The sequence below is a fragment of the Eleutherodactylus coqui genome, chromosome 1 (assembly GCF_035609145.1).
Source record: "Eleutherodactylus coqui strain aEleCoq1 chromosome 1, aEleCoq1.hap1, whole genome shotgun sequence".
NCBI lineage: Eukaryota > Metazoa > Chordata > Amphibia > Anura > Eleutherodactylidae > Eleutherodactylus > Eleutherodactylus coqui.
In genome coordinates this window covers 15437090-15461330 of record NC_089837.1, presented here as the reverse complement: position 1 = coordinate 15461330, position 24241 = coordinate 15437090, and the positions used below count along the sequence as shown (strand labels likewise).

The 24241-nt window shown below is 41.6% G+C and overlaps 1 protein-coding gene across 1 annotated transcript in view; it reads left to right on the top strand.

Annotated features, from left to right (window-relative positions):
- Positions 1 to 7938, top strand: part of LOC136577440 (vomeronasal type-2 receptor 26-like) — a 66739-nt gene extending 58801 nt beyond the window's left edge. The window contains exons 3-5 of the mRNA XM_066577660.1: positions 6578 to 6701; positions 6937 to 7839; positions 7883 to 7938. Coding sequence (XP_066433757.1) covers positions 6578 to 6701; positions 6937 to 7839; positions 7883 to 7938 — 1083 coding nt within the window. The remainder of the gene's footprint in view (positions 1 to 6577; positions 6702 to 6936; positions 7840 to 7882) is intronic.
- The last annotated feature ends 16303 nt before the right edge of the window (positions 7939 to 24241 follow it).

Sequence of the window (24241 nt, the reverse complement as noted above, 5' to 3'; positions counted from 1 at the left end):
TTCAAATTTTCTGTACGGAATTTAATGTTCTCACTTTCCCGGTGTCATAGAAACTTGAAATTTCGCACGAGCATTGATGATGCGATAAATAGGAAAAGTTAATGGGTCCCAACTCAACTATTCAATTCTTAGCGCAAAAGAATTAGCGTCCAAATTTTACGTACGGGATCTAATTCTCTCACTTCCCGATGTCCTAGAAACATGAAATTTGCCTTGAGCATTGATAATGTCATATATAGGAAAAGTTAATGGGTCCCAACTCGATTATTTAATTCTAAGCGCTAAAGAATTAGCGTCCAAATTTTATGTACGGAATCTAATTCTTTCACTTTCAGGTTTCATAGAAACGTGAAATTTGGCATGGGCATTGATTGTGTCATATATTAGAAAAGTTAATGGGTCCCAAGTCTATTATTCAATTCTATGCGCAAAAGAATTAGCGTCCAAATTTTACGTACGGAATCTAATTCTCTCACATCCCAATGTAATTTAGCACAAGCATTGATTATGTGATAAATAGGAAAAGCTAATGGGTCCCAACTCGATTATTAAATTCTAAGCGCAAAAAAATTAGCGTCCAAATTTTACGTACGGAATCTAATTTCATCACTTCCCGGTGTCATAGAAACTTGAAATTTGGCATGAGCATTGATTATGTCATAAATCTAATTCCATCACTTCCCAATGTCATAGAAACTTGAAATTTCGCACGAGCATTGATTATGTCATAAATAGGAAAAGGTAATGGGTCCCAACTCGATTATTTAATTGTAGTACAAAAGTATTAGCATCGAAATTTTACGTACATAATCTAAATCTCTCAGTTCCCAATGTCATAGAAACATGAAATTTTCCATAAGCATTGAATATGTCATAAATAGGAAAAGTTAATGGCTCCCAACTCGATTATTCAATTCTAGCGCAACAGAATTAGCGTCCACATTTTACGTACAAAATCTAATTCTCTCACTTCTTGGTATAATAGAAACTTGAAATTTGGCAAGGGCATTGATTGTGTCATAAATAGGAAAAGTTAATGGGTCCCAACTCGATTATTCAATTCTAAGCGCAAAAGAATTAGCGTCCAAATTTAACGTATGGAATCTAACTCTCTCCCTTCCCGTTGTCGTAGAAACATGAAATTTGCCATGAGAAAAGGTAATGGGTCCCAATTAGAGATGAGCGAACGTACTCGGATAAGCACTACTCGTCCGAGTAATGTGCTTTATCCGAGTACCTCCCCGCTCGTCCTGAAAGATTCGGGGAGCGCCGCGGAGCGGGGAGCTGCAGGGGAGAGCGGGGAGGAACGGAGGGGAGATCTCTCTCTCCTTCTCTCCCGCCCGCTCTCCCCTGCTCCCTGCCGCAACTCACCTGTCAGCAGCGGCGCTCCCCGAATCTTTCAGGACGAGCGGGGAGGTACTCGGATAAAGCACATTACTCGGACGAGTAGTGCTTTACCGAGTACATTCGCTCATCTCTAGTCCCAATTCGATTATTTAACTGTAGCGCAAAAGATTTAGTGTCGAAATTTTACATACATAATCTAAATCTCTTACTTCCCAATGTCATAAAAACATGAAATTTGCCATAAGCATTGAATATGTCATATATAGGAAAAGTTAATGGGTCCCAGCTTGATTGGTCAATTCTAAGTGCAAAAGAATTATCGTCCAAATTTTACATATGGAATCTAATTCTCTCACTTCCTGATGTCATTTTATATAAAGGAAACGTTGCATGGTTACCTCCCGTGGTGTTTCCTGGGTAATGCAGAGAACTTTGCAAAATGGTGAACATATGTTTTTCCTCGGTATCTCTAACGTAACCACGACTTTATAAGATTTTCCGTATGAACACCAGATAAACACCAGTACCAAATTAACTTGGGCGAAGCCGGATATATCAGCTAGTTCAATTATAAGCGCAAAAAGATTAGTGTCCAAATTTTACGTACGGAATCTAATTCTCTCACTTCCCAATGTAATAGAAACTTGAAATTTGGCATGAGCATTGATTATGTCATAAATAGGAAACCTAATGGGTCCTAACTCGATTATTCAATTCTAAGCGCCAAAGAATTAGCGTCCAAATTTTACATACGAAATCTAATTTTCTCACTTCCCAATGTCATAGAAACGTGAAATTTGGCACGAGCATCGATTATGTCATGACTAGGAAAAGGTAATGGGTCCCAACTCGTTTTCTCAATTCTAAGTGCAAAAGAATTAGCATCCAAATTGTACGTATGGAATCTAATTCTCTTACTTCCCGATGTCATTAAAACTTGAAATTTGGCACGAGCATTGATTATGTCATAAATAGGAAAAGCTAATGGGTCCCAACTCGATTATTTAATTCTATGCACAAAAGAATTAGCCTCCAAATTTTATGTATGGAATCTAATTCTCTCACTTCCTGCTGTCATCTATATATATAAAAATGAATGTCTGTCTGTCTGCTTGTCTTTCATGCATTACTACACCATTCATTCAATCGCCATGAAACTTTGGGAAGTTGTCGAGTACACTCCTGGGAAGATTACTGGCATAGTACATCTATCCTACGATAGGTGGTGCACGTGCGAGCATCATCGACAGTTATGCCCCCCAGACAAAGCTGGTTTGATTTCCATCTCAAGCACAAAAGCAAAAGGCATTACGAGCAACAGGATGAGTGTTCAACTACAAAATGATGCATCCGCCGAACGTTTCGCAAGATAATTGCTTGATATTGAGAATGCTGAGGTAAAATGAAAGCTGTGCTGTGAAGGTGAACAAGGCCGTACAGCTGAAACGAGTTTTCTTTCTGTGTACCTGACTGTACAAGCATGAATATTTAATAAAGCAAAGAAAAGTACTCCGTATGTCCATATTCCCACGTATCTATTATCAGTAATTTATGAAGACCATAGGACCGAATGATATTGTGGACATGAGTATATATTTTCTCTGCGCCTGCAAACAGACATATTAACGGGCAACTTAGGAGGTGAGATACTTTTATTTCATACAAATCACACACAATTCTGAATGTGATAGGGTAAGGTAAAACAGAAAATATTCTTGGAAACTGGTGCTGATAACATCACGTTTGCCAGTCCACTTCAGTAAGGCTAAGATATTGTGTAGAGTGCTCTCGGTTAATTGAATATCATGAGGTTTATGATATAACAGGCGGATGCATATTAGATAGATACAATAAAAACTACAACTCCATATTTTTACGGCTCTGGGCATCAAATTTATGGCTTCCAGCACCGTGTCTTGGTTTAGTGGGTTAGTAAAGAGTTAAATACACTTTTTAATATATTCACCATATTTTGTATCTTATATGATCCAGTACACATATTCCCATATATTTATTAAGGGAATGGTTTTGCCTCTCTACTGCATTGTGCAACAAATATGACACTTCATGGTATTACCACATGGTGCCGTGAGCAGCCACTAGATGGCATAGTTGGTAAGTAGCAGATTATATAGAAGGAAAACAGCTGTCCCAATGAAAACAGGACTGGTAGATCTACCTGGGTGAATATCAGGGAATGTTTGGGGAATATAAGGTAAGAAAAAAAATGTTATTCTAAAAGACTCAAACAAGGAACTAAACACTTATATATCTATAAATATTCACAAGTAGTACATAGAAGAATGTATATATATCATATAAGATACAAGCTGGCTTTATGGTCAACATAGAAGTGCACAGCACAATATAGGGTGTCTCAACACAAAAAATGTTTTGTTGGATTCCATACAAGAGGGTTGAGGGGAGATCAAGCCCCCCTTAAGTTTTTGATGAACTGAAAACACTAAAGTAGAAGACTTTTTTTTACAGTATTAAGTATATAGTACTTGATTCCTAATTATTAGTATTCAAATATTGACTATTTTGTAGTATTTCAGTATCTTGTACATTCACTAAAATGTTTGACAGCCTTGAAGAAGGTTAGGTTTTTTATAAGCACCCACAAAAGTAATCATATGGACACCACTGATAGGTTGTCAATAAACAAGTTGTATCATGTGATACATATCCAATGTAAAAGTTGGCAATAGCCATGAGGTATCCTATGTAATATAATTAAAATAAAGGTTTGGTACTGTGTCGCCAGTAGAGCAAAATGTGATTGTTCTCAGTAAGAGAAACCAAGTAATCTTGTAGATATGAGACCTTTTAATGTCTAAAATGGATTGGATCTGAAGAGGCATGAATATTTAAACACACTTATAACATACATACTTATGACAAGGCACAGATATGGATGTGATTGGTTCGCACTTAAAAGGAATTCTGCAACAGAAAACAAACTTTTTCATCTAGGTACTGATAACAGAGTAAAAGTTTTTTGGTCCCTGAATTACTGTTGTGAGGGGGGGGGGGGGTCGTCATGCCAGGAACGCTACAAAAGGTACACAAACATTTTAAACTAGACACTGATAAGGGATTATAACTTTATGGTCCCTGAATTACTGTTGATGGGAGTCTTATCTGTGCAATAAGTGTCTCACACCTCTCATTCACGCATAAATCCTGGGGAATAATTTAACCCCGTATTCAGCGTGTCAAAGGTTGTTAGGAATTTATATTCCCAAATTCTTCTGTGGTTTTGTGTCTTGAAACCACCCTTCAATATCAAAACTCTCATATCTCCTATGTTATGTCCACGGTTAGAGAAGTGCTCGGCCACAGGCAATTCTCTTTTTCTGTGTTTAATTGTGTGGCGATGAGATCTCATCCTGGCTTTCAGCCTTTGCCGTATTTCTCTGACATAAAGACCCCCAACAGGACATTTACTGCACAAGATCAGGTACACAACATTGGACGTGGAACATGTGAATGTCCCTGGGATCTTATAGTCCTGCTGTGTATTGGGGATCCGTATCCTGTCGGCAGTCAGTATATGTGAGCAGGTCTTACGGCTCCTTATATTACAGGGATAAGTTCCTTCTTGTGTGTCAGAGGGTAATGCAGTCCTGATTACAAAGTTCCTCAAGTTAGGAGGTTGCCTGTAACACAAGAGGGGAGGGTCAGAGAATACTGTGGTCAGACGGTCATCCTTGTGTAGGGTATGGTGGAGTTTCTTTGCGGTTTTCCTTAGTACCTCTGATGGAGATTGTAGGTCACTACTAGAGGCACACAATTGTTTCTTTCCTTCTCCTTGTATTGGAGTAGTTGATTCCTGGGTATCCTGGTGGCTCTGGTGATTCCTGGGTATCCTGGTGATTTCTGAGTATCCTGGTGGCTCTGGTGATTCGGTCATCAGTTGAGGTAGTATGGTAGCCCTGATTAAAAAATGTCCTTTTAAGATGGTACAAATGTTCCTCTCTGTCTTTTGGGTTGGAGCAGATCCGGTTGTATCTGATGGCCTGGCTGTAGACGATGGACTTTTTGATGTATTTAGGATGGAAACTGTCCCATCTGAGGTACAGATATCCCTATACCGAAAACTCAATACAGACATCCCTATACCGAAAACCGATTGATCGGCCCACATATCTCAGATGGGACAGTTTACATCATAAACACATCAAAAAGTCCATCGTCTACAGCCAAACTTATAATCCCTTATCAGTGTCTAGTTAAAAATGTTTGTGTATCTCTTGTAGCATTCCTGGCCTGACAACCCCCCCCCCCACCCCAACCGTCCTTACCACAACGGTAATTCAGGGACCATAAAACTCTCACTCTGCTATCAGTACCTAGACAAAAAAGTTTGTTATTTGTTGCCGAATTCCTTTTAAGTGCAAATCAATCACATCCATGTCTGTGCCTTGTCATAAGTATGTATGTTATAAGTGTGTATAAATATTCATGCCTCTTCAGATCTGCTCCATTTTTAGCCTGACGAAGAGCCCGGGAGGTTCACAAGCTCGCTATTACATCATGTGTTTTTGTTAGCCATTAAAAGGTATCATATCTAAAAGATTGCGTGGTTTCTCTTATTGGGAGCAATCACATATGTGATATATACATAAATTTGCAATAAAATTAAAAAATCATCAATAAAGGTATTTTAGTCTAATAATTGTGTTTCTGAAAGAATTTTATCAGCTAAAATTTTTTGTCATGTTTTTGGAAGTTCATTCAATGACGGGCTAAAAAAAACTTCAAACCAAACTGATACAATATTTAGTTTTCTTCTCTTATAATAGTCTAAGAGCAAACAAAACATAATGAACAGGAAAAGGCCAAATGTAAATCACAAGCTAAGGGTGCTTTTAGACGGAACAATTATTGTTCAATGAAAACGCGGCCAACAACTGAATGAAGAATGATAATGTGTCCGCTTGTCATTCGGTGTTCATTTTATGCAGGTATAAGCATTATCATACATCATTTGCGAGCCGTTCCGTGTGTTCAGTACTTTGTAAACCGTTCACATGTATTCCCAATCGACCCTGACAGACCAATGATAGACTGAATGAAATGTGATAAAAATGTAAACCATAAATTGTACATGTAGAAGGATGTCATTTGAAAAGAAAAGTCTTGTTCCCTTGTTCTAACGATCAATTCCTATGTGTAAATGAATCCTAAACAAGGAGCAACCATGGAAATTCTCCATATATCACAGGTCCCGCGTTCTGCCTGCAGTGAGAGCTGTCTACCCGGATACAGGAAAGTCCCATGGGAAGGAAAACAAAAATGCTGCTACTACTGCGTCCCCTGTGCAGAAGGCGAGATCTCCAACCAGACTGGTGAGAAATAGACATTTATCAGTTGTCTTGTGTTACTCTGTAGGGCCGCTAATTATTGATTATATTAATATACAAGGAGTACCAAGTGTGATTATATAGATAAAGATAATTTACAGGGTGAAATATCATACACAATCCTGTTAGCTGAGATGTGGTTGTGGTCTTGTCTGCTGGAATACTTATTTATTCTAGTAATTAATATTATCTATTTTGACTCGCCATAAATGTCCCGCAGATATGGAGAGATGTTTGGAGTGTCCTGAAGACCGCTGGTCTAATGAGAGAAGAGACACCTGTATCCCGCGACCACTTGATTTCCTGTCCTATGAAGACACATTGGGATTATCTCTCGTCATTATCAATCTCTTCTTCTGTTTTGTGACTGTCGTTGTGTTGGGGATATATATAAAACACAAGGACACTTCAATAGTGAAAGCCAATAATCAGAACCTGAGCTACATCCTCCTCCTCTCTCTACTCTTCTCATTTCTATGTCCTCTCTTATTCATTGGACGGCCCACGAGGATCCCATGTCTGCTACGACAGGTGGGAACTGGGATCATTTATAGTCTTGCAGTTTCTTCCATTTTAGCTAAAACAGTCACTGTAGTCTTGGCTTTTCACACCATCCAACCAGGCAGAACACTGAGGAGATGGTTGGGGAGACATTTGTCCACATCTCTACTCATTACTGGTACAACAGGAGAGGTTCTGATCTGTGTCTTCTGGTTATCTTTCTCTCCACCATTCCCAGATTATAACACTGAGGTAGAGGTTGGGAAGATAGTCTTACAATGTAATGAGGGATCTGTCATTGCTTTCTACATGGTCCTCGGCTACATTGGATTCCTGGTTGTGTTGAGTTTTATTATAGCATTTCTAGCCAGGAAGCTTCCAGACGTCTTCAATGAGGCTCAGTACATCTCCTTCAGCATGCTGGTCTTCTGCAGTGTGTGGATCTCCTTCATTCCGGCCTATCTCAGTACCAAGGGGAAATACATGGTGGCTGTAGAAGTTTTTGCCATCTCAGCTTCCAGTGCTGGACTCCTGGGCTGTATCTTCATCCCCAAATGTTACATTATCCTGCTGAGACCAGAGCTGAACACAAAGTTCAACAACATTTTTGGACAAAGAAAGAGTATAAAGCATACGTTGTGGGGGGCGTGGCTTGACCGCTGCAGGAGATGGAGTCCTAAGCCCGGAGCTCCGTCTCACCGGCACCCGCGGGGACCTGTAATAGCTAGCAGAAGCAACCAAAATGGGGAAGACCGGCAAGGAGAAGGGAGGGGAAGCGCAGAGCACCCCCAGAGCCGCCCGGGGACAAGCGGACATGCAGCGCTACCTCAAGGAGCGGGGCGCCCGCTCACCTCGTCCCCTGTCCAAGATGGCGCCGGCAACAGACACCGCAGCAGCACACAGTAAGGAGGGGGAGGAGGGGGCCTCATCAGACGGAGAGGAGGGAGAGAACGTGTCTAGGAGCTTTATGAGGGAATTATTCTCTCAGGCTCTGCATCCCTTGAAGGCAGACTTATTAGAAATTAAAGAAGATTTGAAAAACATGGGCCGCAGGGTGGAGGAGCTGGAGTCCACGGCGGCAGCCATTACGGTGCACGCTACTGACATGGAAAAAGCTATCAGAGAGCACCACAACCAGATCAATAAGTCCTTAATACTCCAGGAGGATATTGAGAATAGAAATAGACGGAACAATGTCCGTATAAAAGGGCTCCCGGAGTCGTGGGCAGCTGAAAGTTTAAACAAAGTGGCCAAAACCATCTTTAGTCAGCTCCTTGGGGAGGACAGAGCAGCAGCCATCTGTATTGAACGCATACACAGAGCGCTCAGACCGTTGCCCCCTGCATCTGACCCCCCGCGGGACGTAGTGTGCAAAATCCTCTCCTTTACGGATACCAGCGACGTATTTAAAGCCGCAAGAGTCTATAAGGACTTAAAGTTTGGGGACGCGGATATACAAATTTATCAGGATCTGGCCCCGTCCACCTTGGCCAAACGCCGCTTGCTGCGACCGTTATTGGAGGCGCTAAAAAGCAATGGGATAAAGTATGCATGGCTATTCCCTTTTGGTCTGGGAATAAATCACCAGGGCCGCAAAATAAACATCCGTACCCCTGAAGAGCTTCAGCAGTGTTGGCAGCTACTGAATATCGATCCCGTGGAAGTACCGAGCTGGATGCCGCTACCGGAGCTTCCAAGGTTTGCTGTGATGCCGACGCCAGAGACTTGGCTGCCAGTTACAAGTCATAAGTCCCCCAGGGGCAAGAAAAAGAAATCAAGGGAAGATCTGGATAAGTTGGACACTTGAGCTCCCTAGGGGAAGGATATGTTCCCTGCGTTTTGTTATTGCGAGTCTGTTGCTCGCCTATATCCGGCGCTCTGAGCCTGACGCGGCACCCACTCCAGGGAGAGTTTAACATGGAAGCTCGTTGAAAGGCTATCCGTTTCCACTCGGAGGTGGGGTTGCCGGGTCCGGGCGGTAAGACGACGACGTTATCAGAGTCCGGAAGCTGAGTCCCATGCTAGAGACTGAGGGTGACCCTCCACCCAACTTTCCTGTTCGTACGTTTATAGATCTCGTAGTGTGACAGCTTAGCGAATAAGATGGAGATGATATTGATAGTGGTGTCTACTATAGCGAGAATTGCACAGTATTATCCGTTTGTACTGGATCTATTGTAATAATTACTTCCCCAACGAGACAGGTTCCCCGACCGTGCCTGTCAGGTCAAGCCAACTACCTATAGCTGTAGAACAGGTCTTGCCACGGCAACACCTAATTGGCTCGCCCCCAAGAGAGGGCTCTGATTTACATCAGACCCTCTGGCTGAATTTTCCAGCCTAGTTAATTGCAACCTTGTTTGATATTATAAGTAAATTTCTAAGCTTTATTGTTTGTACCGCGCTTTTTTTTTTTTTTTTTTTATTCTTTGTGTATCACATCCCCCTCTTACCTTCGGCTTTCCCCTCACCTCCCTTCTTCCCCCCCCCCTATCCCCAAAGGAAGATACCTGTGCATAACTAATTGTTTTTCTTTCTTCATTGTTCACCTTGAGTAATCTTTAATGGACGACCTGCGATTCACTTCGTTCAATGTCCGGGGTCTCAACGCGCCGGCGAAGCGACATAATATTGCCCAGCTCCTCAGGAGATACGGTTCGAAAATAGTACTTCTTCAGGAGACGCATTTCAAGGGGGACAGGTGTTTCGCGCTGCAAGGTAAGACATTCCCACAGCACTTCCACAGCACACACGCCACATCGGCCTCCAGGGGGGTGTCAACTTTATTCCACAAATCCGTCAACTTTGTGTGCGACTCACAGTACACAGACGGTGATGGTAGAGTACTGTACCTAAAAGGCTCCATCAATGGCCTGCGAGTCACGGTGGCCAACCTATACGCACCGAATACTGACCAGGTAACGTGGCTGGTAGCACAGTTGGAAGTCCTAAAAAACTTTGCAACAGGACAGATAATCCTGGGAGGTGATCTGAACCTCACCATGAATCCTCTCCTGGACTCCTCCTCCTGCCGTTCCCATATCTCTCAGCGTAAGCTGAAGAAACTGATTAAAAAACTACAGGAGTTGGAATTGATAGACGCCTGGCGCCTATTATACCCAGTAGACAAGGATTATTCCTTCTTCTCACAGGTGCACGGTACTTTTCAAAGACTGGACTACCTGATGATCTCCTCTAGTCTCCTCACATCGCTGAAGGGGGCAATAATAGATACGGCCACCATCTCAGATCACGCACCAATACATATAACGTTGCAGCCTGCACACCAGCGTCCTAGGGAGTGGAGATGGAGGCTGAACGCCTCCTTGTTAGATAATAAGGAAGATACATCTGCTCTTTCCGCCCTAATTGAGGAGTACTTCCAGATCAACTCCCAAGGAGAAGTGAGTGTCCCTATGGTGTGGGAGGCCCATAAGGCGTATGTCAGAGGGCTACTGATAGCGTTAGGCTCCAGGGTCAAGAAGAAAGCCCAGAAAGAAATCGATGATAAGCTTATACAGATCGCCAAACTAGAGCAAAAAGCTAAACTCTCCCAAACACAGTCGGTTTTAAGCCAGCTAACGGAACTGAGGAATGACCTAAGGTTATGCCTCAACGCTAAATTTAATAAAAAGCATCTTTACTGGAGGCACACTGTGTACATCCAAGGCAATAAGGGGAGTAAGCTCACCTCGGCACTAATTAAAAAGGCTCGGGCTAAAAATACAATTTCATCTATAAAAGATAGGACGGGGAAGATAGTCACCTCCACAACAGGGATCGCCAAAGAATTTCAACTCTTTTATGCAGATTTATACAATCTCCAACCTCATCACCTTACCGACGACCCCTCCAAATCAAAAAATTTAATTGATACCTTCTTGCAGCGGCTACCCCTGCCAAAACTAACGGATGAGGAAGCCCGCTCCCTGTTATCACCCGTAACACAAGAGGAGATCAAAAATTTAATAGCGGCATCCCCCCCCAATAAGAGTCCTGGTCCTGACGGTCTGTCCTTGCCTTATTATAAAACTTTCCAACTGACACTTATTCCCAGATTGACCTCATTATTCAATGCTCTCCTGGCGGGAGCTTCTCTTCCCAGACAGGCACAAGAGGCAGTGATAACTTTAATTCATAAAGAAAATAAAGACCCGGCCCTCTGTAGCAGCTACAGGCCCATATCCCTAATCAACCTGGACGTCAAGCTATGGGCGAAACTACTAGCGGAGAGACTGTCCAAATTTATCCCCAAGTTAATTGATGCAGAACAGGTGGGGTTCGTGAGAGGACGGGAGGGCAGGGATAACTGCCGAAGGCTCCTGCACGCGGTAAATTACGCCCAACTCCACAATATCCCTCTGGCCCTCATAGGAACGGACGCCGAAAAGGCGTTTGACCGGGTTGACTGGGGATACATGAGGTCTACGCTGCTGCACTATAATATCCCGCCAGAGTTCGTCTTAGCTATCTTCTCCCTCTATGCCTGTCCCTACGCCAGATTGAAGGTGAATGACTCCTTATCACCGGCATTTGACATCAAAAATGGAACAAGGCAGGGCTGCCCCCTGTCCCCCTCTCTCTTTATCTTGGCCCTGGAGCCTCTGTTGCTACAAGTAAGACAGGACCCCAACATAACGGGCTTGGCAATTGGAAACATGCTCCTCTCTGTGGCGGCTTTTGCAGATGATGTCGTTTTCCTAGTTACAAAACCAGAAACGGGCCTTCCTAGACTTGTGGATCTTCTGAAGGAGTTCGGTAAACTCTCAAACTTTAAGATCAACTTTGAGAAATCCACAGCCCTTAACATCTCTATCCCCTACTCAAGGTACGTGGTGTGCAAGGATGCCTCCCCCTTCACATGGTCTGAGACATCTTTAGACTATCTGGGTATCAAGATTCCCAAGAAGCTCAAAAACCTATATAGGACCAATTTTGTTCCTCTCCTAGACCGGGTCAAAACGCTACTAACAAATTATGATATACCGTTTATTTCCTGGTTTGGAAGGAGGAACATATTGAAATCTTATATTTTGCCAACGATCCTGTATAGGATTAGGATGATACCTATCTACCTCCCACCTAGTTTTTTCAGAACACTACGTTCGATGTTTACGAACTATGTTTGGAGACAGAAGAGGCCGAGGCTGGCTTATAGCCTAATGATTAGAAGAAGACGTGAGGGTGGCATGGACCTCCCGAATGTCCAGGATTATTACAGGGCCGCGCAGCTAGGCTATTGGATGGACTTAGTACATCCTAAAAGGGATGGCCTTCTACCTAAATTAGCCACAGCCAATAGCACCAGGGGAGCCCAAGCGGATTTATGGTACCCTAAAAGGAATAGCTATAGATCCGGAGAATTTAACCTCCTCTTGAGGGGCCCATGCGAGGTGTGGGATGACTTAAGAGCAATCTTAGCGCCTACCCCCTCCCCGGTTTCTCCGTTGAACCTCATTTATAGACTGATGGATCTATCATTAGACCCAGTCTCCTCCGCGGTCTGGACGAAATTCAAAGAACTTACAATAGGAGAACTACAGAACCTAGCACATTTACCGGCAGGGGAAATATTAACCTCGCTGCTCCCGGAGTGGAATCCTTCCTTTCTCCTTAGAGCTACAGTTGAAACTGTTCTGAAAGAATTTGTTAGGATACATAGATCGACCAGACCGCGGACCCCTTTTGAGCGTTCCCTAATGGAATCCGGCTCAAAAGCTAGAAAAATCTCCAACATTCGTCGACAATTTATTGCACCACATCCCACAGCTAAACCAGGGTTCCTGGTATCCTGGGAAAAAGAGCTGGGCATATCATTGTCACATGAAGATGTAGACAACATCCTCTACACCTCATATGGGCTCTCTCCATGCGCTCTGGCTCAGGAATCGCATTATAAATTGTTGATAAGATGGTACAGGACTCCCCAGTGGTTGCGTGCGTATGGGTTGGCGGACCACGATAGATGCTGGAGGTGTAATGACAAAACAGGCTCATATTTGCATATTTGGTGGACGTGCGAGAAGTTGGCACCTTTCTGGAGGGGGGTAGTGGAGGTGCTGGAAAAGATTAAACAGAATTTCCGCCTCACCCCGGAGATAATGTTTCTATGGAAGACGTCCTCCGCGTTCCACCCGCGTAGGGATAAGTTAATAGCACATCTGGTTGATGCAGCAAAGGCGCTGATCCCATTGCAGTGGCGGTGCGAGAAACCTCCCTCCCTTTCTCAATGGAAGGGAAGAGTCGACATGATCTATAATCTGGAGGAGCTGGCGAGCTGGCAAAACAATTCGTATGACAAATTTTTGGAAATCTGGTTTCCGTGGCGCGATTTGAGACTCCTGGACGTATTGGCAGTAGTGAACTGAACTAACAAGGTATCACTTCCCGTACTCCCCTATCCCTCTCCCCGCCCCTGTCTCCCCTTCGACTACCCCATCACCTCTTCCATACTTTAATGCTATCCTGCTCTGGTCGTGATGTGAAGAGGGCCTCCCGACTCCTTGGCTGTCATCCTTGCCTAGAATAGAAAAGGGGACGTGCTAATTGGCGGTTCCCTAACTGGGTCGTTTGATTGGATGGCACGGGTAGGAGAGCGAGACGCCCTGCACTCTATTTCATCGGTTTGTGCATTACTTAGCAGTACCAGAGTTTACTTGTATTTGTTCCCCTCCCTTGTTATATGATATTAAAAATGTGAATAAAAACTGATTTGAAAAAAAAAAAAAAGCATACGTTGTAGCTCCTATTCTCAGTGCTTTCCATGGCCGTGTTTTTCAGCTTCTTATTTGCCTGTTTTTCCTTACTGTAACATTTAGAACAGTTTGTTGGTCTGATCAGACAAATAACCTCTATTTGTTGTCTTCGCTCTTTGTACACAATAAAGTTACTGCACTTTTAGTCTAATAATAATTCTCAACCAATATAAAAATATACAATAACTAGCTTACCCGTCGCGCGTTGCTGCGAAGACAGACAGACATACATTTGTTTTTATATATCTAGATAACAACCAATCACAGCACAGCTTTTTTAGGTTACCTCAGTGGTATAATATATAACAACCAATCACAGCGCAGCTTTCATGTTACCTCAGCTTTATAATATATAACACCCAATCACAGTGCAGCTTTCATGTTACCTCAGCAGTATAAAATATAACAACCAATCACAGTGCAGCTTTCATGTTACGTCAGCAGTAAGAGAAATAACAACCAATAACAGCGCAACTTTTATTCTACCTCAGCAATCTAAAAAATAGCAACGAATCACAGCGCAGCATTCATTTTACCTCAGCATTCTCAATATCCAGGAATTGTCTTGTGATACGTTCGGCGGATGCATCATTTTGTAGTTGAATACTCATCCCGTTGCTCGTAATGCCTTTTGCTTTTGTGCTTGAGATGGAAATCAAACGATCTTTGTCTGGGGGGGCATAACTGTCGACGACGCTCGCACGCGTGCGCGCCACCTATCGTAGGATAGATGTACTATGCCAGTAATCTTCCCAGGAGTTTACTCAACAACTTCCCATTAACTTTTCCCATTTATGACATAATCAATGCTATCAGTGCCAAATTTCAAGTTTCTATTAAATCGGGAAGCGAGAAAATTCGATTCTGTACGTAAAATTTGGACGCCAATTGTTTTGCGCTTAAAATTGAATAATCGAGTTGGGACCCATTACCTTTTCCTATTTATGACATAATCAATGAGCGTGCCAAATTTCGAGTTTCTATTACATTGGGAAGCGAGAGAATTCGATTCGTACGTAAAATTTGGATGCTAATTCTTTTGCGCATAGAATTGAATAATCGAGTTGGGACCGATTAGCTTTTCCTATTTATGACATAATCAATGCTCGTGCCGAATTTCACGTTTCTATGACACCGGAAAGTGAGAAAATTAGATTCCGTATGTAAAATTTGGACGCTAACTCTTTTGCGCATAGAATTGAATAATCGAGTTGGGATCCATTAGCTTTTCCTATTTATGACATAATCAATGCTCGTGCCGAATATCACGTTTCTATGACACCGGAAAGTGAGAAAATTACATTCCGTACGTAAAATTTGGACGCTAATTCTTTTGCGCATAGAATTGAATAATCGAGTCGGGCCCATTAGATTTTCCTATGTATGACATAATCAATGCTCGTGCCAAATTTCAAGTTTCTATGACATTGGAAAGCGAGAAAATTAGTTTCCGTACGTAAAATTTGGACGCTGATTCTTTTGCACTAGAATTGAATAATCGAGTTGGGACCCATTAGCTTTTCCTATTTATGACATAATCAATGCTTGTGCCAAATTTCACGTTTCTATGACACTGTAAAGTGAGAAAATTACATTCCGTACGTAAAATTTGGACACTAATTCTTTGGCGCTTACAATTGAATAATCGAGTTGGGACCCATTAGCTTTTCCTATTTTTGACATAATCAATGCTCGTGCCAAATTTCAAGTTTCTGTGACATTGGAAAGTGAGAGAATTAGATTCTGTACGTAAAATTTGGACGCTAATTCTTTTGCACTTAGAATTGAATAATCGAGTTGGGACCCATTAGCTTTTCCTATTTATGACATAATCAATGCTCGTGCCAAATTTCATGCTTCTACGACATCGGGAAGTGAGAGAATTGGTGGCAATGATGGAAATCGAACAATCTACGTGGGGGGGGGGGGGGGGCGTAACTGTCGACGACGCTCTCACGCGCGCCATTTATCATACGATAAATGTACTAAGCCTATAATCTTCCCAGGAGTGTACTCAACAACTTCCCAAAGTTTCATGGCGATCGGATGAATGGTGTAGTAGCGCATAGAGGACACACAGACAGACACATACACAGACACACACACAGACAGACACACAGACATACATTCAATTTTATATATATAGATGAAAACAGTGACAATGTTCCAAAGAAAATTAATTCTTTAAATTCTTTATCCAAATTCTTGCAGCTCCCAATTTTTTTTTCATAATGTAATGATTTGTTGGAGATACAAGTAAGATGGTGGTCAAAGTCAAAATTAAATGTTTTTCCTCCCTTTTATTTGTAAATGCACACGTAATGAAAAGACTAAAACAAGGGCTGGGTAAAGCTGCTGTGGTATAGAAGAAACATAGTAGATCGGTAAAGTTCAGAGTTACTGTCATCCTAATGACACTACAAGTCAGAGGCTGCAACGGTGTCAAATCTAATATCAATAAGCCTTCATGCTTTTTCCTGAACCAGACTTTGACCATTTTGCTTCAACTTTGGTAACTGATGCTGGTGTCATTAGATGAGGCACATGCTCATCTAATGACACCAACATCAGAGAGAGACAGAGACAGAGAGAGATACAGAGAGAGAGAGAGAGAGAGAGAGAGAGAGAGAGATAGAGAAAGATACAGGGAATGATAGATACGCAGAGAAGGACAGAGGTAGATAGATACACATAGAGAGATACATACATATAGAGGGATAAAGCGAGATACACATAGAGACAGAGAGAAACAGAGAGAGATGGAACCGCAGAGAGAGATAGAAAGAGAGATATGCAGAGAGAGATACAGAGAGATAGAGAATATTAGATATATACACAGAGAAAGACAGATACACAGAGAGATAAACAAAGACAGATACTAAGAGAGATATAGATATGCAGAAAAAGAGAGGGAGAGATACGCAGAGAGATACAGAGAGAGAGAGAGAGAGAGAAATAGAAACTCAGAGAGAAATACAGAGAGAGATACACAGAGAGGGACAAAGTGGGATAGATACAGAGAGAAAGAGAGAGATACACAAAGAGAGAAAAACACAGAGAGAGATAGAGAAAGATAGATACACAGAGAGGTACAGAAAGAGATCAATACACAGAGAGAAATAGAGAAAGATAGATACACAGAGAGGTACAGAGGGAAAGACACATGAGAGGAACAGAGATAGATAGAGAGAAATAGATACATCGAGAGAGAGAGAGAGAGACACAGGGATACAGAGAGCGAGACAGAGAGAAATACAGAGAGATATATACAAAGAGAGATTCAGTGAGACATAGACACACAGTGAGAGACAGAGAAGGATATACACAAAGAGAAACAGAGAGAGATACAAAAAGAGAGATAGAAGCAGAGAGAGAGAGAGAGAGAGACAGAGAGACAGAGGGAGATAGATAGAGAGAGAGAGAAACACAGAAATAGACAGAGAGACATAGAATGGCAGATAGATGCACAGAGAAAGATAGATAAACAGAAAGATAAACAGGGACAGAGAGAGAAAGATACAAAGAGAGATATAGATACACAAAGAGAGATAGATACACATAAAAACAGAGCGAGAGATACACAGAGAGAGATAGAAACACAAAGAGAGACAGTGAGTGATAGATACACAGAGAGAGATACAGAGAGATAGACACACAGAAAGAGAAAAAGAGAGAGATGCACAGAAGGAGATAGAGAGACACACAGAGAGTAACAGAGAGATACACAGAGATACACAAAGGGTAACGGAGAGATTCAGAGAGAGAGAGGGAGAGATAGATACAGAGAGAGATATACAGAGAGAGAGAGAGAGAGACAGATACACAGAAATAGATAAAAAAGACAAATAGATGCACAGAGAGAAATAGATACAGAGAGAGATAGATACACAGAGAAACAGAGAGAGATATATACACAGAGTGGGACAGAGAGGGATACACAGAGAAAGACAGAAAAGGAGATAGATACACAGAGAGATATAAAATCAGAGAGAGACAGAGAAGGAGATAGATATACAGAGCAGGACAGAGATAGATACACAGAGAGAGACACAGAGAGATAAATACATACTGAGAAACTGAGAGAGAGAGAGAAAGAGAGAGAGAGAAGTAGATACACAGAGACAGAGAAAAATAGATACACAGAGATATATATATACCAAGAGAGATAGATACACAGAGAGGAACAGAGATAGATACACAGAGAGGGACAGAGATAGATACACAGAGCGTAAAACACCCCAACACTATGTATCCCTCATATCCATCACTATCAAGCCTGCACAACCCTAAAACTATATACGTCTCACACACCCCCTCACACCGTAAAACTATACACCCCTCATACACCAACACTTTATACAACTCATATCCAACACTACATACCTTTCAATCCTCAACACTATATACCCCTCATACATCAACACTGTATACCCTCACACACACCTCACCCCAACACTATATACCTCTCACACACCAACATTATACAACCTTCACACCTCAACACCATATACCCCTTATATCCATCATTATATACCTTTCCTATCCATCACTATATACACCTTGTATCCAACACTATGTGCCCCCATTCCCCAACTTTATATACCCCTCCTATCCAACAGTATATGCCCCTCACAACCCAACACTATATACCACTCATAAACCAACACCATATACCACTCATATCCAACACTGTATACTCCTCACACACAAACACCATATAGCCCTCAAACAACAGCACTATATTCCTTTCACATATCAGTCCTGGATATTATACAAAAGCTTTTTGTACACTAAATACATCATAGATAGTTTTTCTTGTATAATAAGGAAGGCACTTATATTAGTGATCAGTCCTGGATATTATGCATGAGCTGCTTGTACCCTATATACCCCACAGATATCCCTACTTGTATCATACGTGGGGCAGTTATATTAGTGATAAGTCCTGAACGCCATACATGAGCTACGTGTACACTAGATGCCCCACAGATATCCCTACTTGTATCATACGTGGGGCAGTTATATTAGTGATAAGTCCTGAACGCCATACATGAGCTACGTGTACACTAGATACCCCACAGATATCTATATGTACAATAAGCAGGGACAGTTATATTAATAATCAGTCCTGGATACTATCCATAAGCATCTTGTACACTAGATAAAACAAATATAGACTTCCTTGTATAATAAGCAGGGGCAGTAATAGTTATGATTAGTTCTGAATATTATACATGAGCTCCTTGTACACTAGATACCCCACAGATATCTCTCAATGTATAATAAGCGGGGGAAGATATGATAAGGAAGGCACTTATATTAGTGATCAGTCCAAGATGCCATATATGAGCTCCCTTTACACTAGATGTGCCACAGATATCCCTTCTTGTATAATAAGTGGGGCAGGTATATTAGTGACCAGTCCTTGATATTATATATGAGCTCCTTGTACACTAGAAAACCCACAGATATCCCTTGCATAATAAGCAGGGGGAAATTATATGAATTATCAGTCCTGGATATTGTAAATGTTCAATAGATGCCCCACAGATATCTATGTACAATAAGCAGGGACAGTTATGTGAAGGCTATGAGCCTAAAACTTATATCTATCTATATAAAATTGAATGTATGTCTGTCTGTCTGTTTGTCCTTTATGCGCTACTACACCATTTATCCGATCGCCATGAAACTTTGGGAAGTTGTTGAGTACACTCCTGGGAAGATTACTGGCATAGTACATCTATCCTATGATAAATAGCGCGAGTGTCGTCGACAGTTATGCCCCCCCCACGTAGATCGTTCGATTTCCATCATTGCCACTAATTCTCTCACTTCCCGATGTCGTAGAAACATGAAATTTGGCACGAGCATTGATTATGTCATAAATAGGAAAAACTAATGAGTTCCAACTCGATTACTCAATTCTAAGCGCAAAAGAATTAGCGTCCAAATTTTACGTACGGAATCTAATTCTCTCACTTCCCGGTGTCATAAAAACATGAAATTTGGCACAAGCATTGATTATGTCATGAATAGGAAAAGGTAATGGGTCCCAACTCAATTATTCAATTCTAAGCGCAAAAGAATCAGCGTCTAAATTTTACGTACGGAATCTAATTCTCTCACTTCCCAATGTCATAGAAACATGAAATTTGGCACGAGCATTGATTATGTGATAAATAGGAAAAGTTAATGGGTCCCAACTCGATTATTAAATTCTAAGCACGAAAGAATTAGCGGCCAAATTTTACGTACGGAATCTAATTCTCTCACTTCCTGAAGTCATCTATATAAATAAAAATGAATGTATGTCTGTCTGTCCTTTTTGCATTACTACACCATTCATCCAATCGCCATGAAACTTTGGGAAGTTGCTGAGTACACTACTGCGAAGATCACTGGCATAGTACAACTAACCTACGATAGGTGCCGCGCGTGCGAGCGTCGTCGACAGTTATGCCCCCCAGACAAAGATCGTTTGATTTCCATCTCAAGCACGAAAGCAAAAGGCATTACGAGCAACAGGATGAGTGTTCAACCAGAAAATGATGCATCCGCCGAACGTATCACAAGACAATTGCTGGATATTGAGAATGCTGAGGTAACATGAAAGCTGTGCTGTGATTGGTTGTTATATATTATACTGCTGAGGTTACATGAAAGCTGTACTGTGATTGGTTGCTATATATTATACTGCTGAGGTAAAATGAATGCTGCGCTGTGATTGGTTGCTATTTTTTATATTGCTGAGGCAGAATAAAAGTTGCGCTGTGATTGGTTGCTATTTTTTATATTGCTGAGGCAGAATAAAAGTTGCGCTGTGATTGGTTGCTATTTTTTATATTGCTGAGGCAGAATAAAAGTTGCGCTGTGATTGGTTGTTATTTCTCTTTCTGCTGAGGTAACATGAAAGCTGTGCTGTGATTGGGTGTTATATATTTTATTGCTGAGGTAATATGAAAGCTGCGCTGTGATTGGGTGTTATATATTTTATTGCTGAGGTAATATGAAAGCTGCGCTGTGATTGGGTGTTATATATTTTATTGCTGAGGTAATATGAAAGCTGTGCTGTGATTGGGTGTTATATATTTTATTGCTGAGGTAATATGAAAGCTGCGCTGTGATTGGGTGTTATATATTATAAAGCTGAGGTAACACGTAAGCTGCGCTGCGATTGGTTATCTAGATATATAAAAACAAATGTATGTACACTACCGTTCAAAAGTTTGGGGTCACCCAAACAATTTTGTGTTTTCCATGAAAAGTCACACTTATTCACCACCATGCGTTGTGAAATGAATAGAAAATAGAGTCAAGACATTGACAAGGTTAGAAATAATGATTTGTATTTGAAATAACATTGTTTTTACATCAAACTTTGCTTTCGTCAAAGAATCCTCCTTTTGCAGCAATTACAGCATTGCACACCTTTGACATTCTAGCTGTTAATTTGTTGAGGTAAGCTTGTGAAATTGCACCCCACGCTTCTAGAAGCATCTCCCACAAGTTGGATTGGTTGGATGGGCACTTCTGGCGTACCATACGGTCAAGCTGCTCCCACAACAGCTCAATGGGGTTCAGATCTGGTGACTGCGCTGGCCACTCCATTACCGATAGAATACCAGCTGCCTGCTTCTGCTGTAAATAGTTCTTGCACAATTTGGAGGTGTGTTTAGGGTCATTGTCCTGTTGTAGGATGAAATTGGTTCCAATCAAGCGCTGTCCACTAGGTATGGCATGGCGTTGCAAAATGGAGTGATAGCCTTCCTTATTCAGAATCCCTTTTACCTGTACAAATCTCCCACCTTACCAGCACCAAAGCAACCCCAGACCATCACATTACCTCCACCATGCTTAACAGATGGCGTCAGGCATTCTTCCAGCATCTTTTCATTTGTTCTGCGTCTCACAAACGTTCTTCTTTGTGATCCAAACACCTCAAACTTGGATTCATCCGTCCACAACACTTTTGTCCAGTCTTCCTCTGTCCAATGTCTGTGTTCTTTTGCCCATCTTAATCTTTTTCTTTTATTGGCCAGTCTCAGATATGGCTTTTTCTTTGCCACTCTGCCCTGAAGCCCAAAATCCCGCAGCCGTCTCTTCACTGTAGATGTTGACACTGGTGTTTTGCGGGTACTATTTAATGAAGATGCCAGTTGGGTACCTGTGAGGCGTCTGTTTCTCAAACTAGAGACTCTAATGTGCTTATCTTCTTGCTTAGTTGTGCAACGCGGCCTCCCACTTCTTTTTCTACTCTGGTTAGAGCCTGTTTGTGCTGTCCTCTGAAGGGAGTAGTACACACCGTTGTAGGAAATCTTCAATTTCTTAGCAATTTCTCGCATGGAATAGCCTTCATTTCTAAGAACAAGAATAGACTGTCGAGTTTCAGATGAAAGTTCTCTTTTGCTGGCCATTTTGAGCGTTTAATTGACCCCACAAATGTGATGCTCCAGAAACTCAATCTGCTCACAGGAAGGTCAGTTTTGTAGCTTCTGTAACGAGCTAGACTGTTTTCAGATGTGTGAACATGATTGCACAAGGGTTTTCTAATCATCAATTAGCCTTCTGAGCCAATGAGCAAACACATTGTACCATTAGAACACTGGAGTGATAGTTGCTGGAAATGGGCCTCTATTCACCTTTGTAGATTTTGCACAAAAAAACAGGCATTTGCAGCTAGAATAGTCATTTACCACATTAGCAATGTATAGAGTGCATTTGTTTAAAGTTAGGACTAGTTTAAAGTTATCTTCATTGAAAAGTACAGTGCTTTTCCTTCAAAAATAAGGACATTTCAATGTGACCCCAAACTTTTGAACGGTAGTGTATGTCTGTCTGTCTTCGCAGCAACGCGCGACGGGTAAGCTAGTATATTTATATTTCATCCTGTCTCCTATGAACATCTTTGAAATACGCTTCTGGAGGCTATGGGCCTAAAACATATACATATATGTTTAATTCTGTCTCCTATGAACATCTTTGATATACGCTTGTACATTCATGTGTTGTTTGCACGGCAAGATTGCATTGTTACAGGAATTAGAAATAGAGAGTAGTACTTCGCAAAAGTATATATCTTACATTCTTCCTTATTTTCTGTTACACTGTTCAAAGGTCAGTGTGCAATAGTGTCCAGTAAAGACAATGCCTTAATGCTTAACTGCTATCTATGTAAAAGCACATGACTGACTGAAATGTACACTTATTGACAATAGACCACTCTCCTTTAAAATACTATATAAAGAGAGATGTTTTGTAATAAAGGTAGATTGCTTTAAGACACGGTCATGAAGTCTGTGTCCATTGCTTTCTCATGGCGGCCGCCATTATCACCTCTGATTGACGGAACAATTGAATTTCCCTAACAAGTTATATTAGTGATCAGTCCTGAATGCTATACATGAGCTCTTTGTACACTAGATACCCCACAGATATCCCTTGCATAATAAGCAGGGAAAAATTATATGAATTATCAGTTCTGGATATTGTAAATGTACACTAGATGCCCCACAGATATCTATGTACAATAAGCAGGGACAGTTAAATTAATTTTCATTCCTAGGTGTTATACATGAGCTCCTTGTGCAATAAATACCCCACAGATATCCCTCCTTCTATAACAAGCGGGTCAGTTAAATTGAAGAATGGTTAAAGGATCTGGGAATGTTTTACTTGCAAAAAAGAAGGTTGAAATGAGACTTAATAGCTGTCTACACATAATTGAAGGGCTGTCACAGTGCAGAGGGGTTCAGCTTTTCCCATTTGCACAAAGAAAATCTAGAAACTATAGGATGAAACTGAAAGGGAGAGTGATTAATGAGTAGAACAGATACTGTTTCCCTTGGCTTCCCTGTTTTCCACTGGTTTCCCTTTTGACAATTCTACCAGCCGTCTTCATTAGTACTGCCACTCTGAGACTTCCTGATACAGACCCATGGCTTCCCTCCTGACAACGCTACCTGCCAGCTCCATTTGTACTGCAAACATGACCTCCCATTGCTGACCCATGGCTTATCCCTGTCTACTCTCTCCAAACCTGCTGCTACTACATCTGAGGCTCCGACCCAGTGCCTGAAACTGCTACAAAATAATCATGCCCAAACATAATTCCCACAGTGGCCACTCTGAGAAAACAGATTACGGAGCTTCAGAAATCTTGGGCCTCCTACCAGGAAGAGGTCGCCAATACCCTGGTCTCCTAATTCAATACCAGAATAATTTTCATATGTAGCCCACCTTGTTTACCAGTGACCCGAAAAAGGTTTT